Below are 21,383 nucleotides of genomic sequence, written 5' to 3'. Positions count from 1 at the left end.
CTGTCCCTGTAGTTCAATATTTCAGCTATGATGGGTCTCGGTCTGGTACCTACTGGAGGTTTTGGGAGCAAGGGATCGGTGCGCTCTTTCAACCAGGAAAACGTCTGAGAAGGTGTCTCTGCCCATTAGCGTGATTAGAAGCTGCTCCACATATTTTTCCATAGGGCCTGTGTTTGTGGTCTCTGCAATGCCCATCAAGCGGATGTTACTTCTTCGGGATCTGGCTTCTAAATCCTCGGCTTTCTCAGAAAGTGCAGCTAGTTGTTTATCTATCCCTGATTGTTTAGCTGTAAGCTGATAGTTGGTGTCTTCTACATCTGAGATCCTGCGTTCAGCCATATCTATTCTTTCAGTGTGTCTGTCCAATCTCTCAGACATACGGTCCACTCTGTGTGTGAGAGTGTCGTTTTTGGCGTCAATGTTTGTCAACGCAGTCTGTATGGTTTGGAACATAGACTGCGGCAATCCCACTTGTCGTGGATGTTGTTGGTGGGCTAGCTTAATGCTCCTCTCCGGTCTGTTCCACCTGCTTCCTTGAGTGGTGGAAATTGAGCTTTGGTTGGTTCTTGGTCGGTTTCCCCATTTCTCCGCCAAGGTTGTTTTTTTTTTAAAACTCTTTATTCGTGACTGCATCAATTATCACATTTTATAGTTATACACTTTATCATCATACAGTCTTTTCTCGTTTTCTCCCATTAACTTTCGGCCGATTGACATGTAATCTTGCTCAGTTCTTCATGAAGTCAGATAAATATGAATACCACTTATTACATCAGCGGTCGTGCTGCGTTAGAATCACATAGTCGCCTCGTAACCTGTCTCCGTCCCACCCAAATCCCACCCCACCCCATACGTCTCCCGCCTTCTCCATTGGTTAGGCACTGTGACCATCGGCATAAAGGCCCAGGGGGGTCAGTCCTATCCAGAAAGCTGTTTTCGCGCGGTGCTGACTAACCTGTGCACTTGGTGGACATATCTTCCCCTTGTATTCCCCTCTTTCTCCAACCTATAGTTCCAGTTATGGGGTATCCGCCTGTGAGGGCGTCAGGTCTATGCCTCTATCTCCACCAGCATCCGCTCCCAGTCCTGCGCAATTGGGTGTTTCTGGAGCCCCTTCTCCTCCTCTCTACGCAGGACTACACCCTCCGCCTTGCCCCACTTAAGCAAATCAGACCACCACATCTCCACAACTGGGGGTCTGTCTGATTTCCACTCTCGCCGTCAACTATGCCCTTATTTGTGGGGGTCCAGGGGGCACTGCTCTCTCTGTTTGTCGCTTGCTGTCTAATTGCACCAGGTCACAATATTACAGGGCCTTGCGACTGTCCAGTGTCCTTATATCAGGGACTTATTGTGGGCTTAATAAAGGAGTACTGTAAGACTGGGCTTACTTCTGTTTTTATTTTGCTCGTCTCGGTGTCCCCAGCTTCCAAGTAGTTGCCGCCCGGGTGGGGCCGGTCACACCAGCCCATCCGCTAACTCTGGTCAGCAGGTCGTCTACAGGGTGGGGGCAGTGCACCCTCCTCGCTCACGCACCAGGTAGGCTCCGTCAGCGCGGGCCGCGCGGCGCTGCCGCGCGTCATGTCGGCAGCTCGGAGTCCTACTTTCCCCCTTCTCCGGCAAGCCGGCCAGGCGTGATCCGGCGTACGTACTGTGCGTCGTGGCTGGAGCCGCAATGTGGGCCGGTGCACACTCTGGCCTACTGTTCCTCAGGCCGCAGCGGCAAAGGTGTTGTTTCCGGCGCAACCTCATGTTCTATCGCTCTCAGTTTTGCAGCGGAGGCTGGGGACGCATCTTGTAGTCGGTGCCAGTGTTTTGGTGGGTCAGCACCGTGTCGCATGTGTAGGATGTGGGTGAATATGTTGTTCTCCCGGAGGAGCTCGCTCAAGGCGCCGCCATTTCGTTGCTCGGCTAGCTCCGCCCCACACTGCACGACCTTTACCACGCTGCCATTACAACGCAAGTCGTTACTAGGACTTGCGCTGGATGGTGCTGTTGGTTAAGGAATATTGTAACTTTATATTCCAACACCTTCCCTACTGTTACGTGGACTGGTGTTGGAATATAAAATTATAATATTCCTCAATCCGCGCCCTCCAACGAAAGTCGTTATAACGACTTGCGTTGTAGTAACCGCGTTGTAAAGTACCGCGATCTAAAAGATAGCGTTGTACTGACATACATCCCTCCCCGCGGTCACGTCTGAGCCCCTCGGTCACTGTCCTGAATTCTCTAAGTCCTGCGGGCACCCCTTAGGCCCAGCCAGTCCGCGATGCTGCTACCACCAACGCCGCCCTGTCCACCGGACTCCTCTGCTCAGCCACTAATATCCACGGCGGTCGTCACCACCAGGCCCAGCCACCAGGAGACACTCGGCAGGGAGAACTCAACGCCAGGGGTGGGGCCACATCCCTCCCGGCCACTGACCATCCGGAACCTCCGCAGCTACGCTCCCAAGGGGGGCTGCTCCAGCCGCCAAGGCCCGATGCCCCAGGCCACGATCCCCGCAGCTGCCGGCCTGTCTCTCAGGTCGCAGAATCAGGCTGCGTGGCCAGGCCCCACGCTCTACTTCACTCTCACAGCGGGACCCCCGGGGGCCCCGACCGACCAGGGTCACTCGCTCCCATTTCCACTGCAGCAGGGACCCACAGGGCGGGTGTTGACTCCAATGGCGCTGGCCTCCCACAGGCACGGGGTATGCCAAAATGTAGGCCCCGGCTCCTGCGCTCTCACTAGGCCTCTCACTCAGTTCTACAGGCCAGCCAGGTGAGTGCTCAAATGGCAGGGCCCCCCGCAGGCAGATCACTGTCCCCGACCGGGGGGCCGCAGATGCTCCAGAGGTGCTCCAAGACACGCATCATTATAATTATGGTGAGACCAACACTGAAATGTGAAAATAAATTGATGCACATTAGATTGGAGCCTTTGGCTTCCATTTCTTGGCACTTTCTCAATGATGAAAAATACTGCAAGAGACACTAAGTACGAGTTATAACATCAGAAAACAGATCTATGACTTTAGGTGCATGTCACTAAACCTAAGTTAGTGTCGAAGTAACCAGAAGCCTACGGAACGATGGTGTGTTGTGATCTGAAAAGTTCTTCTCTAATTTCAAGTAACCTAGAGGCAGCTAGGAAGAGGGGCAACCAAAATGTTCTGAGATCAAAAGGTTGCCGTTATTTTAGCTCCAAAGCAACAAATCCGAATTATTTTAAAAAGCCTTTCAATAAAAGTCCAAGATCAAACAGGTGGAAAATCGAGCAAAATTAAACTAATTGATCAATCAAATAGGAAATGGCCCCTGCACATGCACCAAGCTACTAGGACATATATATTTCCAGGATTGAACTTGCAAGGCAGGAACTACAACGTTTTCCAGAACCATGGGACAATTACTAATAAGACACCGTTTACGTTGGTTTTAGTTGAGATGCTCTCACATCATCTGCAATTTAGATTTAATCTTGTACCTTATTCCCTTTTCATGTCAGGTTAGCAGATATAAAAATGGAGGCGGTATTTAGGATGCCGCAATAAGACCCGCCTTTTAGAATTAATCTTACACTTTATCTCCACTTAGATAAGCACTAAGCGGCACTCATTAGGCGGTTGTAGAGAAGGCTGGACGACCTTCACATTTTTGGCACACAGCACGTTGGTTGGTTGGGCTTTCACACCCTGACCACATTGCACTTAGGCTGAATTGGATATGTTGTCAGAATACATGGTCTTTATTAGGCAGTTAAACTTGAAAGGCTGCTATAATATTGGTACCTCAGAGCTACCTTGGCACATTACCTATACTGGCGGACAACACTGTTGCAAATAATCTCCCGTCAAGGTAAATCCCTATTACTCTCTGGACTGCTGCTTCCCTGGGACTGCCAGAATACATTTACTTGGGCAACCATCAGCTGCAGATGATTGCAAGCACCAGACACAGTCTCCATCCCTACCTCCACAAAGCAGCTACTAGCGGCATTTAATTGCAGGTGTTTGGTGTAGAGCAGGTAGGGTGCGCAACAAGTGTGAACCCCACTAGAGAACCGGATTATAGCACTTATGGAGATGTGTGCCCCCTTTGTAAATATATATATTTTTTATTTACTCTTCTTGCTCGAAAATATTTCAAAATCAAATGAAGAGGTGTGGGCGTGATCTGCCTCTTTTCACCTTCCCATTAGAATCTGATAAACGTTGGCCCTATCTTATAGTAGTGTCGCTGGCAGTTCTATGAAGTAAGGGGGTGGGAATTGGACTGCGCCAGTCCAGCTTCCTTGATAGAGTTATGTTAATCGGGAGCTTTGATGTAATTTCTTAGCATAGGCCACCTGAGCCCAAATGGTCCTTTCCAGGAGCAGAGCTGTGTGCCTGTTACTCATGTTGGAAGGTACAACACTGGCTGCTCTACCATTCTTGAGAATTACCACTAACAATGCATGATCGTTTATTTGAAGCTGCTAGGATTCACTTTACTCTTGTTTTGAAAACCCAACTTATATTCCCACTAAAATGCAGGCTTCCTTTTCTGTAACGTGAATTCCCCCTAAGTTCGTTCATAGCTGGAGCATCCTAGAGTGTAGCAGTCAGAAAGGACAATGATTGTTCCACATGTTATGTAATGTTGTTTGTTGTATGGAACTTGTGCTGTCCTTAGCTACTTCAGAGTGCTGCAGGTGACAAATGATGAAGAAGGATGAAAAAAAAATTAGGACAAGGATAGGGGACATGTAGAATGAGGTATTTGTCTTTCAATAAAAGCTCTGCTACTTGATTTCTGTAATTCTGATTCTGGTTTTCCTTTCAGACGGAAGTCTCAGAGGTGGGACGAGAAGAACATTTTGGCCACCTACCACCCTCCCGGCAAGGACTATGGTCTCATTAAAGTGGATGAGCCCAAAACACCATTCAACAGGTAACATTCTGACACATACCAACAAAAACATTGTGCAAAGAATCGCAAATTCATATCTGCACATAACAACATTCAGAGATGCGCCGAAAAGCATATAGAATATATACCTAAATATTACAAATCACAGAGAAATTCAGATATACCAACACAGAAGGCAACAACATTCACTGAAATGCTACCAACCATAGTGACGAATAGGAATACACAGAGTAGCAATAACACACCAATGAATAAGAGAAAAGGGAATACTAACAGATACCCTGGCACCCAAGAGCACACAGAGTAATGCTAAGACACACATCAGCACATAATAAGTAAGAGACGATTACTAACAGAAACACCAACATAGAAGAGAATAGGAATTACAAGTAAACACAGGTTCGAGACATGTGGGCTGCTGAATTCATATCTGTGCATAGATCGTCGCCTAGTGTTGGGTCCGGATGATTGCACCTTGTTGTCCTGGAAGAGTCTTCGAAGTATCACGAGATAGGTGACTCCTCCCCTGGACTACAGTACCCATGGGCATCTTCTCCATCCTCAGATTGTTTTTTTCCGCCATTGGGTTCGGATGTTATTCCTATACTCCAACTTCGGAATCGAAACTAAACTTTTCTAGAGGCCAAAAGGCCTTCGACTTCGACGATATTGTTCTCGCTAGGTACTTCTTGACTCGATCAAACTTTCCATCTCGACCCAGTCGTCGACATGGGCCGTTTGGCCTTTTCAACGCCACATGGGCCTGCTGTCGATGGAAAGGAGCCCGTTCAAAAGGTGCCCACAATGCCACTCCAAGCTCCCGCATACTGACAAACACACAGTATGCAACAAGTGCCTATCACCAGACCACAAGGAAGAAACCTGCCCAGCCTGTGCCCAATTCCGTTCGAAGAAAACCATCCGGATTTGACGGGCCGCTAGGCAAGAGATGCAGCGACAGGCACCGGAACCAGACAACATCTTCGAGGATGAACAAGAACTTCCAGAAGCTGAAGATTCGGATCTAGAGTTCGTCACCGTCGAGGACCACTCGGACTCCGATGACGAAATCCCACAGGGGCAGACCGTGAGTACATTGCCCCCGACACCAATTACCCTGTTACAGAAGGCTCCGGTAGAGGCATTGCCTAAAGGCCTTAGCCAAGATCCAAAACATCATTCAGCAGCCCCGCCGTCCGGCTCAGCTCCGAAAACAAAGATTAAGCCTTCAGAGACCCCAGGTCCAAGAAAAGTTATCCCAAAGAAGGTTCTACAACCCAAAAAGGTCGTCGACCCGAAGGGCGTCGAACCAAAGAAGGCTGTACAGCCTAAGGGCGTCGACCCGAAGAAGGCTGTCGAGCCAAAGGGCGCCGAACCAAAGAAGGCCGTCAAATGAGATGTCATCAGTGATGTCATCAGTGATGTCACTGACCATGTCATGAATGATGTAATATGTGACATCATCAGCAGTGGATTGCGGGTGTGTGAAATATAGTTAGTACGACTAACTATATAGGAGCAATTTCAATGGTTTTTTAAATGCTAATTCCTAACTATATAAGGCCTGAAACCTATGGTTTTTTAAGTGAATATATATATATATATATATATATATATATATATATATATATATATATATATATATATATATGGAGAACCAATGCTGACCTCTTTAGAAATCAGCGAGACACATGCTCCGGGCTCAAATGAAGGATTTATTTGGCAATTATGCAGTCGCTTCCTGAAGTTTGTGAAACGCCATGGCAGACGCGTTTCTGGCCCACATTGGCCGTCATCAGTACCAGTTCCACAAGAAAACAAAATTTCAAGCGCTCCAGAGACCACTTCAATATCAGCAGTCCCTTGGCTCCTCCTCCTCCAGGTGAGTGTAGTAACAGCGTTGCACCTCCCAGGCGCACTGCCTGATGGAACCTGCAGTCCACGAGGTCCCGTATACCAGTGTATGGGACAACAGACTCACTTTCGTGCCCCCAATTGCTTGGCGCTTCCTGCATTCCACCACAGGGTTCCTGGGTATAATGTTCCGGCCATTACCTTCAAATGAGCCCTTATCAGGCAGCGCAATGCCGCCTCCTCTCTCCCCTTCGCGCAGACACACACCAGCTGGTTAGTACCTCTGCTAGGGGGGGCGCTGTGTTGTGCTTCTCACACTCCACCACAGTTCTTGCTGATCCACGGAGCTCCAGAACGAGAGGGCGTGCCCCTTGCCGGTATCAGCAGAGACCCGGCTACACAAGGAGAACCAATGCTGACCTCTTTAGAAATCAGCGAGACACATGCTCCGGGCTCAAATGAAGGATTTATTTGGCAATTATGCAGTCGCTTCCTGAAGTTTGTGAAACGCCATGGCAGACGCGTTTCTGGCCCACATTGGCCGTCATCAGTGCCAGTTCCACAAGAAAACAAAATTTCAAGCGCTCCAGAGACCACTTCAATATCAGCAGTCCCTTGGCTCCTCCTCCTCCAGGTGAGTGTAGTAACAGCGTTGCACCTCCCAGGCGCACTGCCTGATGGAACCTGCAGTCCACGAGGTCCCGTATACCAGTGTATGGGACAACAGACTCACTTTCGTGCCCCCAATTGCTTGGCGCTTCCTGCATTCCACCACAGGGTTCCTGGGTATAATGTTCCGGCCATTACCTTCAAATGAGCCCTTATCAGGCAGCGCAATGCCGCCTCCTTTCTCCCCTTCGCGCAGACACACACCAGCTGGTTAGTACCTCTGCTAGGGGGGGCGCTGTGTTGTGCTTCTCACACTCCACCACAGTTCTTGCTGATCCACGGAGCTCCAGAACGAGAGGGCGTGCCCCTTGCCGGTATCAGCAGAGACCCGGCTACACAAGGAGAACCAATGCTGACCTCTTTAGAAATCAGCGAGACACATGCTCCGGGCTCAAATGAAGGATTTATTTGGCAATTATGCAGTCGCTTCCTGAAGTTTGTGAAACGCCATGGCAGACGCGTTTCTGGCCCACATTGGCCGTCATCAGTGCCAGTTCCACAAGAAAACAAAATTTCAAGCGCTCCAGAGACCACTTCAATATCAGCAGTCCCTTGGCTCCTCCTCCTCCAGGTGAGTGTAGTAACAGCGTTGCACCTCCCAGGCGCACTGCCTGATGGAACCTGCAGTCCACGAGGTCCCGTATACCAGTGTATGGGACAACAGACTCACTTTCGTGCCCCCAATTGCTTGGCGCTTTCTGCATTCCACCACAGGGTTCCTGGGTATAATGTTCCGGCCATTACCTTCAAATTAGCCCTTATCAGGCAGCGCAATGCCGCCTCCTCTCTCCCCTTCGCGCAGACACACACCAGCTGGTTAGTACCTCTGCTAGGGGGGGCGCCGTGTTGTGCTTCTCACACTCCACCACAGTTCTTGCTGATCCACGGAGCTCCAGAACGAGAGGGCGTGCCCCTTGCCGGTATCAGCAGAGACCCGGCTACACAAGGAGAACCAATGCTGACCTCTTTAGAAATCAGCGAGACACATGCTCCGGGCTCAAATGAAGGATTTATTTGGCAATTATGCAGTCGCTTCCTGAAGTTTGTGAAACGCCATGGCAGACGCGTTTCTGCCCACATTGGCCGTCATCAGTGCCAGTTCCACAAGAAAACAAAATTTCAAGCGCTCCAGAGACCACTTCAATATCAGCAGTCCCTTGGGTCCTCCTCCTCCAGGTGAGTGTAGTAACAGCGTTGCACCTCCCAGGCGCACTGCCTGATGGAACCTGCAGTCCACGAGGTCCCGTATACCAGTGTATGGGACAACAGACTCACTTTCGTGCCCCCAATTGCTTGGCGCTTCCTGCATTCCACCACAGGGTTCCTGGGTATAATGTTCCGGCCATTACCTTCAAATGAGCCCTTATCAGGCAGCGCAATGCCGCCTCCTCTCTCCCCTTCGCGCAGACACACACCAGCTGGTTAGTACCTCTGCTAGGGGGGGGCGCCGTGTTGTGCTTCTCACACTCCACCACAGTTTTTGCTGATCCACGGAGCTCCAGAACGAGAGGGCGTGCCCCTTGCCGGTATCAGCAGAGACCCGGCTACACAAGGAGAACCAATGCTGACCTCTTTAGAAATCAGCGAGACACATGCTCCGGGCTCAAATGAAGGATTTATTTGGCAATTATGCAGTCGCTTCCTGAAGTTTGTGAAACGCCATGGCAGACGCGTTTCTGCCCACATTGGCCGTCATCAGTGCCAGTTCCACAAGAAAACAAAATTTCAAGCGCTCCAGAGACCACTTCAATATCAGCAGTCCCTTGGGTCCTCCTCCTCCAGGTGAGTGTAGTAACAGCGTTGCACCTCCCAGGCGCACTGCCTGATGGAACCTGCAGTCCACGAGGTCCCGTATACCAGTGTATGGGACAACAGACTCACTTTCGTGCCCCCAATTGCTTGGCGCTTCCTGCATTCCACCACAGGGTTCCTGGGTATAATGTTCCGGCCATTACCTTCAAATTAGCCCTTATCAGGCAGCGCAATGCCGCCTCCTCTCTCCCCTTCGCGCAGACACACACCAGCTGGTTAGTACCTCTGCTAGGGGGGGGCGCCGTGTTGTGCTTCTCACACTCCACCACAGTTTTTGCTGATCCACGGAGCTCCAGAACGAGAGGGCGTGCCCCTTGCCGGTATCAGCAGAGACCCGGCTACACAAGGAGAACCAATGCTGACCTCTTTAGAAATCAGCGAGACACATGCTCCGGGCTCAAATGAAGGATTTATTTGGCAATTATGCAGTCGCTTCCTGAAGTTTGTGAAACGCCATGGCAGACGCGTTTCTGGCCCACATTGGCCGTCATCAGTGCCAGTTCCACAAGAAAACAAAATTTCAAGCGCTCCAGAGACCACTTCAATATCAGCAGTCCCTTGGCTCCTCCTCCTCCAGGTGAGTGTAGTAACAGCGTTGCACCTCCCAGGCGCACTGCCTGATGGAACCTGCAGTCCACGAGGTCCCGTATACCAGTGTATGGGACAACAGACTCACTTTCGTGCCCCCAATTGCTTGGCGCTTCCTGCATTCCACCACAGGGTTCCTGGGTATAATGTTCCGGCCATTACCTTCAAATGAGCCCTTATCAGGCAGCGCAATGCCGCCTCCTCTCTCCCCTTCGCGCAGACACACACCAGCTGGTTAGTACCTCTGCTAGGGGGGGCGCCGTGTTGTGCTTCTCACACTCCACCACAGTTTTTGCTGATCCACGGAGCTCCAGAACGAGAGGGCGTGCCCCTTGCCGGTATCAGCAGAGACCCGGCTACACAAGGAGAACCAATGCTGACCTCTTTAGAAATCAGCGAGACACATGCTCCGGGCTCAAATGAAGGATTTATTTGGCAATTATGCAGTCGCTTCCTGAAGTTTGTGAAACGCCATGGCAGACGCGTTTCTGGCCCACATTGGCCGTCATCAGTGCCGGTTCCACAAGAAAACAAAATTTCAAGCGCTCCAGAGACCACTTCAATATCAGCAGTCCCTTGGCTCCTCCTCCTCCAGGTGAGTGTAGTAACAGCGTTGCACCTCCCAGGCGCACTGCCTGATGGAACCTGCAGTCCACGAGGTCCCGTATAGTATATGGGACAACAGACTCACTTTCGTGCCCCCAATTGCTTGGCGCTTCCTGCATTCCACCACAGGGTTCCTGGGTATAATGTTCCGGCCATTACCTATATATATATATATATATATATATATCCAGCAAACTTCTTCCTGAGAGAGAGAGCAGAGGCCACACAGGGGGAAACATTTGGAAGCACTTTTATTAACTTTAAATTTGGCGAATGCATTTCGGCTTTTCATTTAGCCTTCGTCAACGCCCAAGTGTTCAGGAGGTTTTCTGCAAGCTGATAGTAAGTCCTGCCTCCTTTTTTTGTTGATTAGAGTCCGCTCCGCCCCTTGATTGTCCGATCACCTGTTTCAGTTCACGATACTCAGGTGAACTCCAGCACCCAAAATCCATATTTGTGGATCCAGGTAAGTGATGCGAGGGGATGAGGTTAACACCATGTGGTTGTGCGGGGGTGCAGGTACTGATGCGTGCAATTTAAAAACCCAATTTCCTGTTTGTAAGTTCATGAAAAGGGCCTCCTCCGGTCCCCTTACTGCTTCAGCCCCAAAAGTCAGGATTCCATTGCTGCAGGGGCAGAAGTGTAGTGCACACCGCCCAGCATGAGGTTAATATCCTCACAACTGCCTAATCGCTTCCCAAAATCCGAGGCGGGTCTGGACCATCCAATACCTTTGAACACGAGAAAAGCTGCCACAGCAGAGCCAGTGAAGTCCAGGCCATCTTGTGAAGCGGGGGCCTCTGTTTCACGTCTCTGGCTGACGTGACATCACATCCAGCAAACTCCTTCCTGAGAGAGAGCAGAGGCCACACAGGGGGAAACTTTTGGAGGCCCTTTTATTAACTTTAAATTTGGCGAATGCATTTCGACTTTTCACTTAGCCTTCGTTAGCGCCCAAGTGTTCAGGAGGTTTTCTGCAAGCTGATAGTAAGTCCTGTCTCCTTTTTTTGTTGATTAGAGTCCCCTCCGCCCCTTGATTGTCCGATCACCTGTTTCAGTTCAAGATGCTGAAGTAAACTCCAACACCCAGAATCCATTGTTGTGGATCCAGGTAAGTGATGCGAGGGGATGAGGTTAACACCATGTGGTTGTGCGGGGTTGCAGGTATATATAGGTGTATCTATATATATATCGTACTGGCAGTTGCCAGTAGGTAGTTATAGTTAGGACCTAGTTTCCATAAAAAAAGCGTTTTTGATCTGCTAATAACTTTGGCGCCGCTTGACGTATCTCTGTGAAATTTTCAAAACAAATGGGGCTGTCACGTCAGCTGCTTTCTCGAAAATTTCGGTTTGATCTAACAAGCAGGGGGTTCTCAAAACGCTTTTCCTCCATGGTAATGTCCATAGGAAACTGTTGATGCAGATACAACCTGAATTGCTGAATGGAATTACACCAACTTTGGTAAAAAGGTAGCTCTTGGTCCAGAGAGCAGTCTTTTTTGTTAAATTGTAGAAGTTCCTTCAGGAGTTCCAGAGAAATGTGAAGATTTTTCAGATATACATCTGTGGCCGCGGTAGATCCGCAAACCCTCCTGATCTCGTGCCTGGGATCTGATTGGCTGGCAACACTTCAAACCAGGAAGTGTTGGCAGCCATCTTGTGACTCTGTTGAACCGAGTCACAAGAAAAAACATTAAAAACAAAAAAGGGACGGGGTTGAACCACCCTGAGCCCTAGGCCTGTTCAGGGGGTCCAACAGGGACCCCAGTGCCCCCCCCCAAAACATTTTAGTTTTTTTATTTCTGGCAAGATTTGTGGTGGATGCAGCGGCCCCTCTCCATGAGCCTTACCTGGCCCTGGGGACAGCCACCCCCAAGGACTGGATCCATCAATGTTCCAGGGTGCCTACCCCGAGACATTGCAGTATGCTATGGCTTGGCGGCAGATGCCATGGCAAACAGTGCTCTGCTTTGAGCAAGCAGGAGCATTTTGCTCTTGCTTGCTCAAAGCGGAGCACTTTGCTTCTACACACAGGGTGATGCATGTCAACAGCTCCCTGTGTGTAAAAGCAATGCCTGATCCCGCAGGAGGCAGGGACTGCAGGGGCCTTCAGGCTCTCCCGGCAGTCCACCACAAGGTGGCCTGGTCCCGGGGGAGGGGGTCCCTGGGGCTGAAAATGGCCCATGAAAGAGGGGGGTGGCCTTGACCCCTCCCTTTAATGAAAATATATATATATATTTTAAAGGCAAATGCCTTGCCCTGAGAGATAGGGTCTGTGGGGCTGAAATCAGCCAGGGGAGAGGGGCCGCGTGGCCCCATCCCCTTTTTTAAAAAATATGTAAAGGCCTGGCCTTGGGAGGGGGACCGCGTGGCCCCCCTCCCTTTTAAAATGTGTATTTTTTTTATAATAAGGGCAAGTTTCGGGGCATAGGGCAAATGGCCTGGGAGGGGGGTTGCTCAGCCCCCCTTAACTGTCCCACTGTATGAATTGTAAAATAATAAAAAAAATAAAGGCCAGGTCGGGGGGATGGGGTCCCGGGTCCCAAAATCGGACCTGGAGGGTGGTCTTGTGCGACCCCTACTGTTTTTTTTAAATATTTTGTTTTTCAAAGGGTCAGGCCCCGGGGGATGGGGTTCCTGGGGCGCAACATGGTCCATGAAAGGGGGGCCATGCAGCCCCCTTCCTAAAATTTCAGTGATGTTATCAGTGATGTCACTGACTGTGTCATGAGTGATGAAATATGTGAGGTCATAAGCAGTGCATTGCGGGGGCGCGAGTTATAGTTAGTTCAGCCAACTATAACTGCTGAATTTCTCTGGTTTTGAACGAGTGAAACCTAAATATAATGTCTCTTTTCATCTATTAATCTCACTTTCGAATATATTATCCTCATTGATCACACCGGATCATCAGGTCACCTTTAACAGGTTATTATATATTATTATATATTATATGTTATTAATTGACAGAATACATCCGTTATGTAGGACGTTATCCTCATATGAGTCCATAAATTTTTGCTTAGATATTTCCCTGAAGAAGTGCACATCGTGCACGAAATGCATTGGGAACGCCTTTGGAAATGAAAGTTGAAATGTTTAACAATTATCATTGAATACAAGATAAGAATTTCAAAGAAGTTAATGAGTACAATTCACTTCTGAATAAAGTACTACATCTAAGAAGAACACCCATTGGATTATTTATTGAAGAATTAAACGCTATTTAGCGCCTTTAGTGCTGTGCCTAGAGGTATGTAACTGTTACCACGCATCTTTTACCACGCATACCATTACCACGCATACTTTTACAGCGCAGGATCGTTTACAACGCATACCTTTACAACGCATTACACTACAACGCGGATACTATTACAACGCATACCATTACAACGTAAGTATAAGTATAGGTAAGTTTATTTTTTTTAAAACATTTATTAGGGGTATTGGGTTTTGGGGTACAGGGGTATTTTTAAGTTTCAGGGTTGGGATTGGGTTTTGGGGTACAGGGGTATTTTTAGGTTTCAGGGTTGGGATTGGGTTTTGGGGTACAGGGGTATTTTTAGGTTTCAGGGTTGGGATTGGGTTTTGGGGTACAGGGGTATTTTTAGGTTTCAGGGTTGGGATTGGGTTTTGGGGTACAGGGGTATTTTTAGGTTTCAGGGTTGGGATTGGGTTTTGGGGTACAGGGGTATTTTTAGGTTTCAGGGCTGGGTTTGGGTTTTGGGGTACATGGGTATTTTTAGGTTTCAGGGTTGGAATTGGGTTTTGGGGTACAGGGGTATTTTTAGGTTTCAGGGCTGAGTTTGGGTTTTGGGGTACAGGGGTATTTTTAGGTTTCAGGTTTGGGTTTTGGGGTACAGGGGTATTTTTAGGTTTCAGGGCTGGGTTTGGGTTTTGGGGTACAGGGGTTTTTTTAGGGTTCAGGGCTGGGTTTGGGTTTTGGGGTACAGGGGTATTTTTAGGTTTCAGGGTTGGGATTGGGGTTTGGGGTACAGGGGTATTTTTAGGTTTCAGGGTTGGGATTGGGTTTTGGGGTACAGGGGTATTTTTAGGTTTATGGGTTGGGATTGGGTTTTGGGGTACAGGGGTATTTTTAACATTTATATTTACAAATTTTAATATTTAAAATTAATTTTATTAATTAAATTATTTAATAATAAAATATTTAATAATTAATTAAAATATTTAAATAATTATTATTTACATTATATATTAATATTATATACTTACCTATACTTATTTTGTAATGGTATGCGTTGTAATAGTATCTGCGTTGTAGTGTAATGCGTTGTAAAGGTATTCATTGTAAAATGACCTGCCTTGTAAAAAATGCGTGGTAATGGTATGCGTGCTAAAAGTATGCGTGCTAACATCATATATCCGTGCCTAGAGGGTCATCCTCTAATCATAAGAGGATGCCAATATCGGTCATAAGCAGTGCATTGCGGGGGCGCGAGTTATAGTTAGTTCAGCTAACTATAACTGCTGAATTTCTCTGGTTTTGTATGAGTGAAACCTAAATATAATGTCTCTTTTAGTATTAAATCTTTTTATTAGACAAAGTTCTCTCAGGTAATGCAGAAAGCATACAGTACACAAGATATATACAATAGATGATGAATATACTAAAGAAACAGCCGTAGTAGGTATATCATAAAGCATAAAAGGCAAAATGAGTCTCTATGCTGTACCAAAAGGCAGCTGAAGAAGATGCTGGAGTACAAACGCCAGGAGAAGGAACAAACCCCCCAAACTGCCCCAACCCCAACCTGGGATCCACTCCCTTCCCAATTCGCCCACCCGCCGCCCTCGTTCCAAGTCCAGTTCCTCATTTCTCACACACACCCTGTTACACAATCGGGGTTCCATCATCCTGTTGGGATAGCCGAAGCAGCCTTAGGTTGCGGGGACAAGTCACCTCCCTGAATTCCGTGGCTAACAGTGACAGAAAGGGCTGCCATAATTCTGCATATTTGTCTCCCTCTCCCGCTGCCACCAAGGACAATTTTTCCATACCCAGGACTGACCAGAGCCTGCCTAGCCAACTCTGCAAGGTGGGTATTTGTGTCGTGCGCCACAGGGCCAGAATAGTCTGCACAGCGGAGCCCAATGCTATTGCAATCAGCCGCCGTCTCCTCGCCTTAAGGGGAAACGTAATGGCGTTTGGGAGACCCAAGAGGACATAGGTCGGGAATCTCGGGATCTCTGTGTCAAAATGTGCATCAATTTCATCCTAAACTACCTTCCAGAAACCCTGAAGATGCGTGCAGTCCCACAAAAGGTGTGTTAGCGTGCCCTTTTCTACGCAGCCCCTCCAGCAGGTCGCAACGCGGGAGGGATCCATCTCATGCAGTCTCTCAGGTGTGTAGTACCAATACGACACCAACTTAGTAAGGGTGGATGTCAGGCCCATGTGGTAGGCAGAGTGTCGTACTCGGTAGCAAATGTCCTCCCATTCCTTATTGCTCAGGTCTCTTCCCAGCTCCCTCTCCCAGCGTTCCCTGCCCGCGTTATGAATCCGCGAGTACCTCTCCAGGAGCAACCGGTAAAGGTCTGATATAAGACGCTTATCCGATTTACGGGAAAGCAGCCAGTACTCGTATTGAGTAAGCTTCCGGTCCGCATGTTCCCGCACTCGTGGATCGCGCGCCCAGTGACTTATCTGTAAATAACGGATGTGCTCTGATTCCGGGAGGCCGTACTCCTGTCGTAAGTGCTCGAAGGGGGCCACCCCTCCGTTCAAGTAAACATGAGCAAGCACTCGGCACCCCGCCGGGCGCCAACAAGTGAACGCTCGTACATCACAGCCTGGCCCAAAGTCCGGATTTTCCAACAGCCGCAACAGCGGCGACAGGAATGTCGTCAGGCCATGTCGCGTATTGGTCTGGTCCCACACTTCCAGAGGGACTCTGGTAATAAAAGAGGCGTAAAGATTAGGTGGTCTGTGTTGTCTACGGAGGAAGGGGATCTCCTGCAGGGGCCGTCCGGCTTTCGCCTGATCTTGAAAAAGCCAGTGCCGTTCCGACTCCCACTTACTCCACTCCACCAGGGTGCGGAGCTGCGTCGCTTGAAAATATAGTGCCAGATCGGGTAACCCCAGACCCCCCTTCTCCGTAGGGAGCATTGCTAACCTCAGTTTCATTCTTGGACGTTTCCCATTCCAGATGAATTGCGCGAGATCAGATTGGGTTTGGCGAATCCAACCCTCCGGAGGTCGCAGTGGAATGGTCAGAAAGACATACAGAATCTGCGGCAAAATGGTGATCTTCACCGCCGCCACCCGACCCAACCAGGATATAGGCAGGTGTCGCCAGCGTCCCAGCTCTGCACGGATTGTACGGCGGAGGGTGGCTTAATTGATACGCACTGTGTCCCGTAAAGTGTTCGCCAGTTGGATCCCCAGATAGGGGACCGCCTCCAAGGACCAATGGAAAGGGAAGCGCTCCTCCAGCCAGACCCGAGTCTGGGGCTCTAGTAAGAGATCCAAGGCCAGTGATTTTGCCACATTTACCTTGAATCCCGAGGCCCTTGCAAATGCGTCCATAATCTCTACACTGGCCGGCAGTGAGTCCCTCGGGGTGACCAAGGATAGGAGGATATCATCAGCATATAAGCTGATTGTGTGTGTGTACGCTCTGATCTTTATTCCCTGAACCCTGGTGTCCGTCCTTAGCGCTTGTGCCAGAGGTTCCATATACAGCGCAAATAGTAGGGGGGAGAGCGGGCACCCCTGTCTGGTCCCACGTTCAATATGGAACCGGGCCGACGAAGTACCATTGACACGAACGGTCGCAGTAGGGAAAGTGTAGCAATTCAGCACCCACGTGCGAAATTTGGACCCCAACCCGGCTCTCACCAAGACCTGTTCCAGAATCGACTGTAAGTCAAAAAATGAGATTCCCTTTGGGCGAATGAACATAGAACAACTAGTTCTTATGGACCAAACAAATAAAGAAACATCAATTCATGACACATGGACAAACAGGAAGCAATGTGAACAGAATTAAAAACAAGTGAAAACACTCTGGTAAAAATAAATCTAAACAATTTATTCATATACACTATATTTGTTAAAAAATGGGAAACAAACAGGACGGAAATAATATACAACAAATCAATGAGACATTCCAATAAAAAAGGAGGTACAGTTTGAGGACTAAATTCACACAATGATACAGAATTTTCCTCTATTTCTTGACCAAGTATTACTCCTTAAGCATCGACGCGTTTCGGTGGTGAAAGAGAAATTAGACCACGTTCATCAGGACAGTTGAGATAGCAGTTTCCCAATAATTCTAAAATTTAAAACAGAACCATTCTTAGTTACAGATAATACTCATAGCAACATAGTATAGTTCTTCTTAAAAAATATAGTGTAAGAATTTGACATTTTGGGCTGAAATCGCAAGGCGCAAGTGAATGGAGCTGGTGATATGCCGATCCACGGCTTTAAAGTGAGGTTACACCAGCTTAAGCAGCTACCATGCCGATATACGGCAAGAGTGGTTACAGTAGTAATATACTGCAGTGGAATTGCATGATTTTATGCTTTCTAAGATGGCCGCACCATTCGCATAGACGCACATGCGATTTCGATACCGGTTTTGTAATGCTGAGAGGCGTGTTGCAATGATGTATTTAAGTAACCGCTTGATGCGTTCTGAGTAAACACTGATGAAGGACTCGCGTCCGAAACGCGTCTGTCTACGGCTAATGGCGAAATAAAGAAATACTTGCCTGTACCCCGGGAGTGCTGAACTTTGTTTCACAGTGAAAGAAATGGAGTATGAGGCAAAAAATGTAAACGCGTGTACCGTCGCGTCTGAAGCACCCGCTCGTGAGTGACCCTTGATTCATGGTACAACAGGAGCGCTGATATATATATATATATATATATATATATATATGTGTGTGTGTGCGTGTATATATATATGCATATATATATCTATACTACTATTATAAAGGAAGAACTTTGAGGCTTTGAGTCGGGTAAACTCGGGAACCACAGCGCCAATCCACACACCCGATACATTGTTGTAATCCTCAGGGTGTGCAGATGGACATAGGCTATATAAATTAAAAATAAATACGTTATTTAAAAAATATAAGTTAAAAAAAAAAGTAGTCCCTTCAAAGTAGCACCGGCCGCGACGTGCGTGCTTACATCAGGAGCGGCATACACGAGCGCGAGGAGCGGTGGAGATCAGCGCGGGGAGGAGCGGTGGAGATCAGCGCGGGGAGGAGCAGTGACGAGGAGCGGCGGAGATCAGCACGGGGAGGAGCAGTGACGAGCGGAGGAGCAGCGGACATGAGCGGGGGACCGGCGGTGAGGATCGGCGGGCAGGCAGTGAGAAGCGGCAGCGGGGAGGAGCGGTGAGCGGCGGATGAGGTAGGGCGCCAAGTAAGCAGTGAGCAAAGCAAACGTGAGGGAGGAGCGGCGGCGGGGAGGAGCGGCGGCGGAGAGGAGCGGTGAGCGAGCCACAGGTACCAAACGGAAAAAGAAACGTGTGCCGGTTACAAAAGCGTACAAAGTGGAGCGGTCAGCTGAAAGCTAAAATGACAATCAGGAGAAGGTAGCAAACGGGGCATTACAGGAGGAAAAAGGGACGTGGGCAGTGACGTGGGCAGGTACCAAACGCGGCATTACAGGAGGAAAAAGAAACGTGTGCAGGTTACAAAAGCGTACAAAGTGGAGCGGTCAGCTTAAAGCTAAAATGACAATCTGGAGAAGGTACCAAACGGGGCAATACAGGAGGAAAAAGTGACGTGGGCAGGTTACAAAAGCGTACAAAGTAAACATAGATGCATAATACTGCATAACGTCAGGGCGGGCGGGGGCCCTGAGCCATGATTGCTCCCGAACATACATTACTTACTTGACATATCTAGCTTGTTGAATCCTGATTTTTGGCTCTTTGTTGCTGATATCTTCCTCATTCGATAAGTGGCTATTGATAGGTGCTATTCTCCTGGATTCTGTGTTTTTCCGTCACTGTTTCCTATAAGATAAAAAATTAGAGGAAACATTCACCAACAGCAATCTATTCCTCCAAACTAGGGTAAGGCACATGTTTCAATTTTTAATCAAGAAGTACTTAACGTCCATTTTGTGGTTCGTGTAGGATTTTGTTTGGTGTTCTTGGCTTTAGAGTGTGTCACTTGCACATTGAAAGCTACAAGACAACACAGAAAAGAAGTGACTTTACTGTGGTGATGAGACTGGTGACTATGAACTACTATAAGAGATATTTGTATATGGAAACTTATTTTCTAACCCTTTTGCTCCGTCTTTTGAATAACTCTAAGGATTAATGTTTATTTTATCAATTTTGGTCAGTCTTTCCTCCCTTTTTTAGGAATTACGTAATTCCTGTTGAGTAAGGATGCTATCAAGGTAGTATAATGTTGGAAAGGGACTGGTTTGCAGAAAATATTCATATATTACTGTATTACTGTGTTTAATTTTGTTTTTTTAGAGCCATTGACATTGAGTATTCCAGACATGCTGCTTTCGGAGTGTTCAGTGTTCTCTGCAGGGAAAGGGTTACATTTTGGGTAGGAGTTTATGGTTGTGTGAGAACTATTAACCCTCAATAATTAAGATTCTAGGGAAAGATACAGTGTTAACTGTGTATTCTCTAGATTATTGTTGTAAGAATGTTGTGTACACATTCTGGTTTTTGTTGAAATTCCGCACAGAGCAAGTTTGTCCATCCGTGTCTTTCCTTTTCTCCAATTCCTCTTTCTCCTGAAGGCTGTTGTGACTTGGGAAGTGTTAAATTTCTCCAAGTTATAGCAAGACTTAAGAGACATTAGATATTGACTTCTGGATACTCATCTCACTCCTACAAGATCTAACGCTACCACTCAAAATAGTAGCTGCGTTCAGTCATGACAGAATTGCAGGCCAAAGAATATTACTCTTGTCTGACCGAGATGGAGTCCCAGAACCCATACTTGTCTGATGTCATGGCAGTATTAGTAGCATTACAAAATGAGACTAGGGACTTGAGACAGGCAGTACAACAATCTCAAAGTGAAACAAAGAAATTGACTCAGCGATTAGATGAATTGCAAGGAGGCATAAGAGATCCTCGTGTGCATTCTAAAATACTGCCCTCAGAAAAAGTGCCTAAGAATTCGTTGTTATAGCCTCCTACCTTTGTTTATTCTGAGTCAGAAGGGTCAGATGTAAATAAGGGAGCATCTGGTGGGGACGTATTAGCGAGCCTGCTAGTCAAAGTAAATAACCCCTCAGAGTGTTCCTTTGGCCCCACATGAACAATTTTATGGAGAACCATTAAAATGTGCTACTTTCTCAATCAGTGTCAATTGTACTTCATGTGCAAATACAATTGCTTTCCCAATGATCAATCAAAGGTGGCGTGTGTGCTTTGGTATTTGGGGGGAACCGCAGATACATGGTCCACCCCCCTCTTGGAGAGAAAATATCCTATGTTGTATAATTATAATGAGCTTAAATCAGAAATGCAAAAGTTATTTGACAGACACACTTTAATGTAGTTGATCGACACAGAATGATTATGTTATGTTATGTTATGTAGTTTTTATTAGGCGCGCAAATGCTCCAGCTAAGGAGCGTCTTGGCGCCAGACAAGGCAGTTACACAACACAACTAAATAAAACAGCACAAAACACACTAACTAAGGGAATAAAAATGTTTTTAAGGCGCGACGGAAAGAGAGCACATCGCTCATGGCGCGAATTGCAGGGGGTAAGGAATTCCACAGAGCAGCGGCCCGCACTCGAAATGAGCGACCACCGGCCCTGCTTCGCTTAAAGCGCGGTACTACGGCCAATTCGAGATCTGACGATCTTAAGGGTCGTGCCGGAATATAATTAGCCAAGAGGGTCGTGAGGATCGTTGCCGGGGACCCCTTCAAGATCTTATGGGCGACGCAGAGGACCTTAAACTGAATCCGCTGCGCCACCG

At 47.9% G+C, this 21,383-nt stretch overlaps 1 protein-coding gene across 1 annotated transcript in view; it reads left to right on the top strand.

The window, feature by feature from the left end:
* Positions 1-21,383, top strand: part of LOC147678645 (uncharacterized) — a 432,022-nt gene that overhangs the window by 26,443 nt on the left and 384,196 nt on the right. The window contains exon 2 of the mRNA XM_086946616.1: positions 4,809-4,916. Coding sequence (XP_086802742.1) covers positions 4,809-4,916 — 108 coding nt within the window. The remainder of the gene's footprint in view (positions 1-4,808; positions 4,917-21,383) is intronic.

Source organism: Lissotriton vulgaris, chromosome 12, assembly GCF_964263255.1.
Source record: "Lissotriton vulgaris chromosome 12, aLisVul1.2, whole genome shotgun sequence".
NCBI lineage: Eukaryota > Metazoa > Chordata > Amphibia > Caudata > Salamandridae > Lissotriton > Lissotriton vulgaris.
Note: the sequence above shows the minus strand (reverse complement) of the source record. Positions and strands in the feature narration are given on the sequence as shown.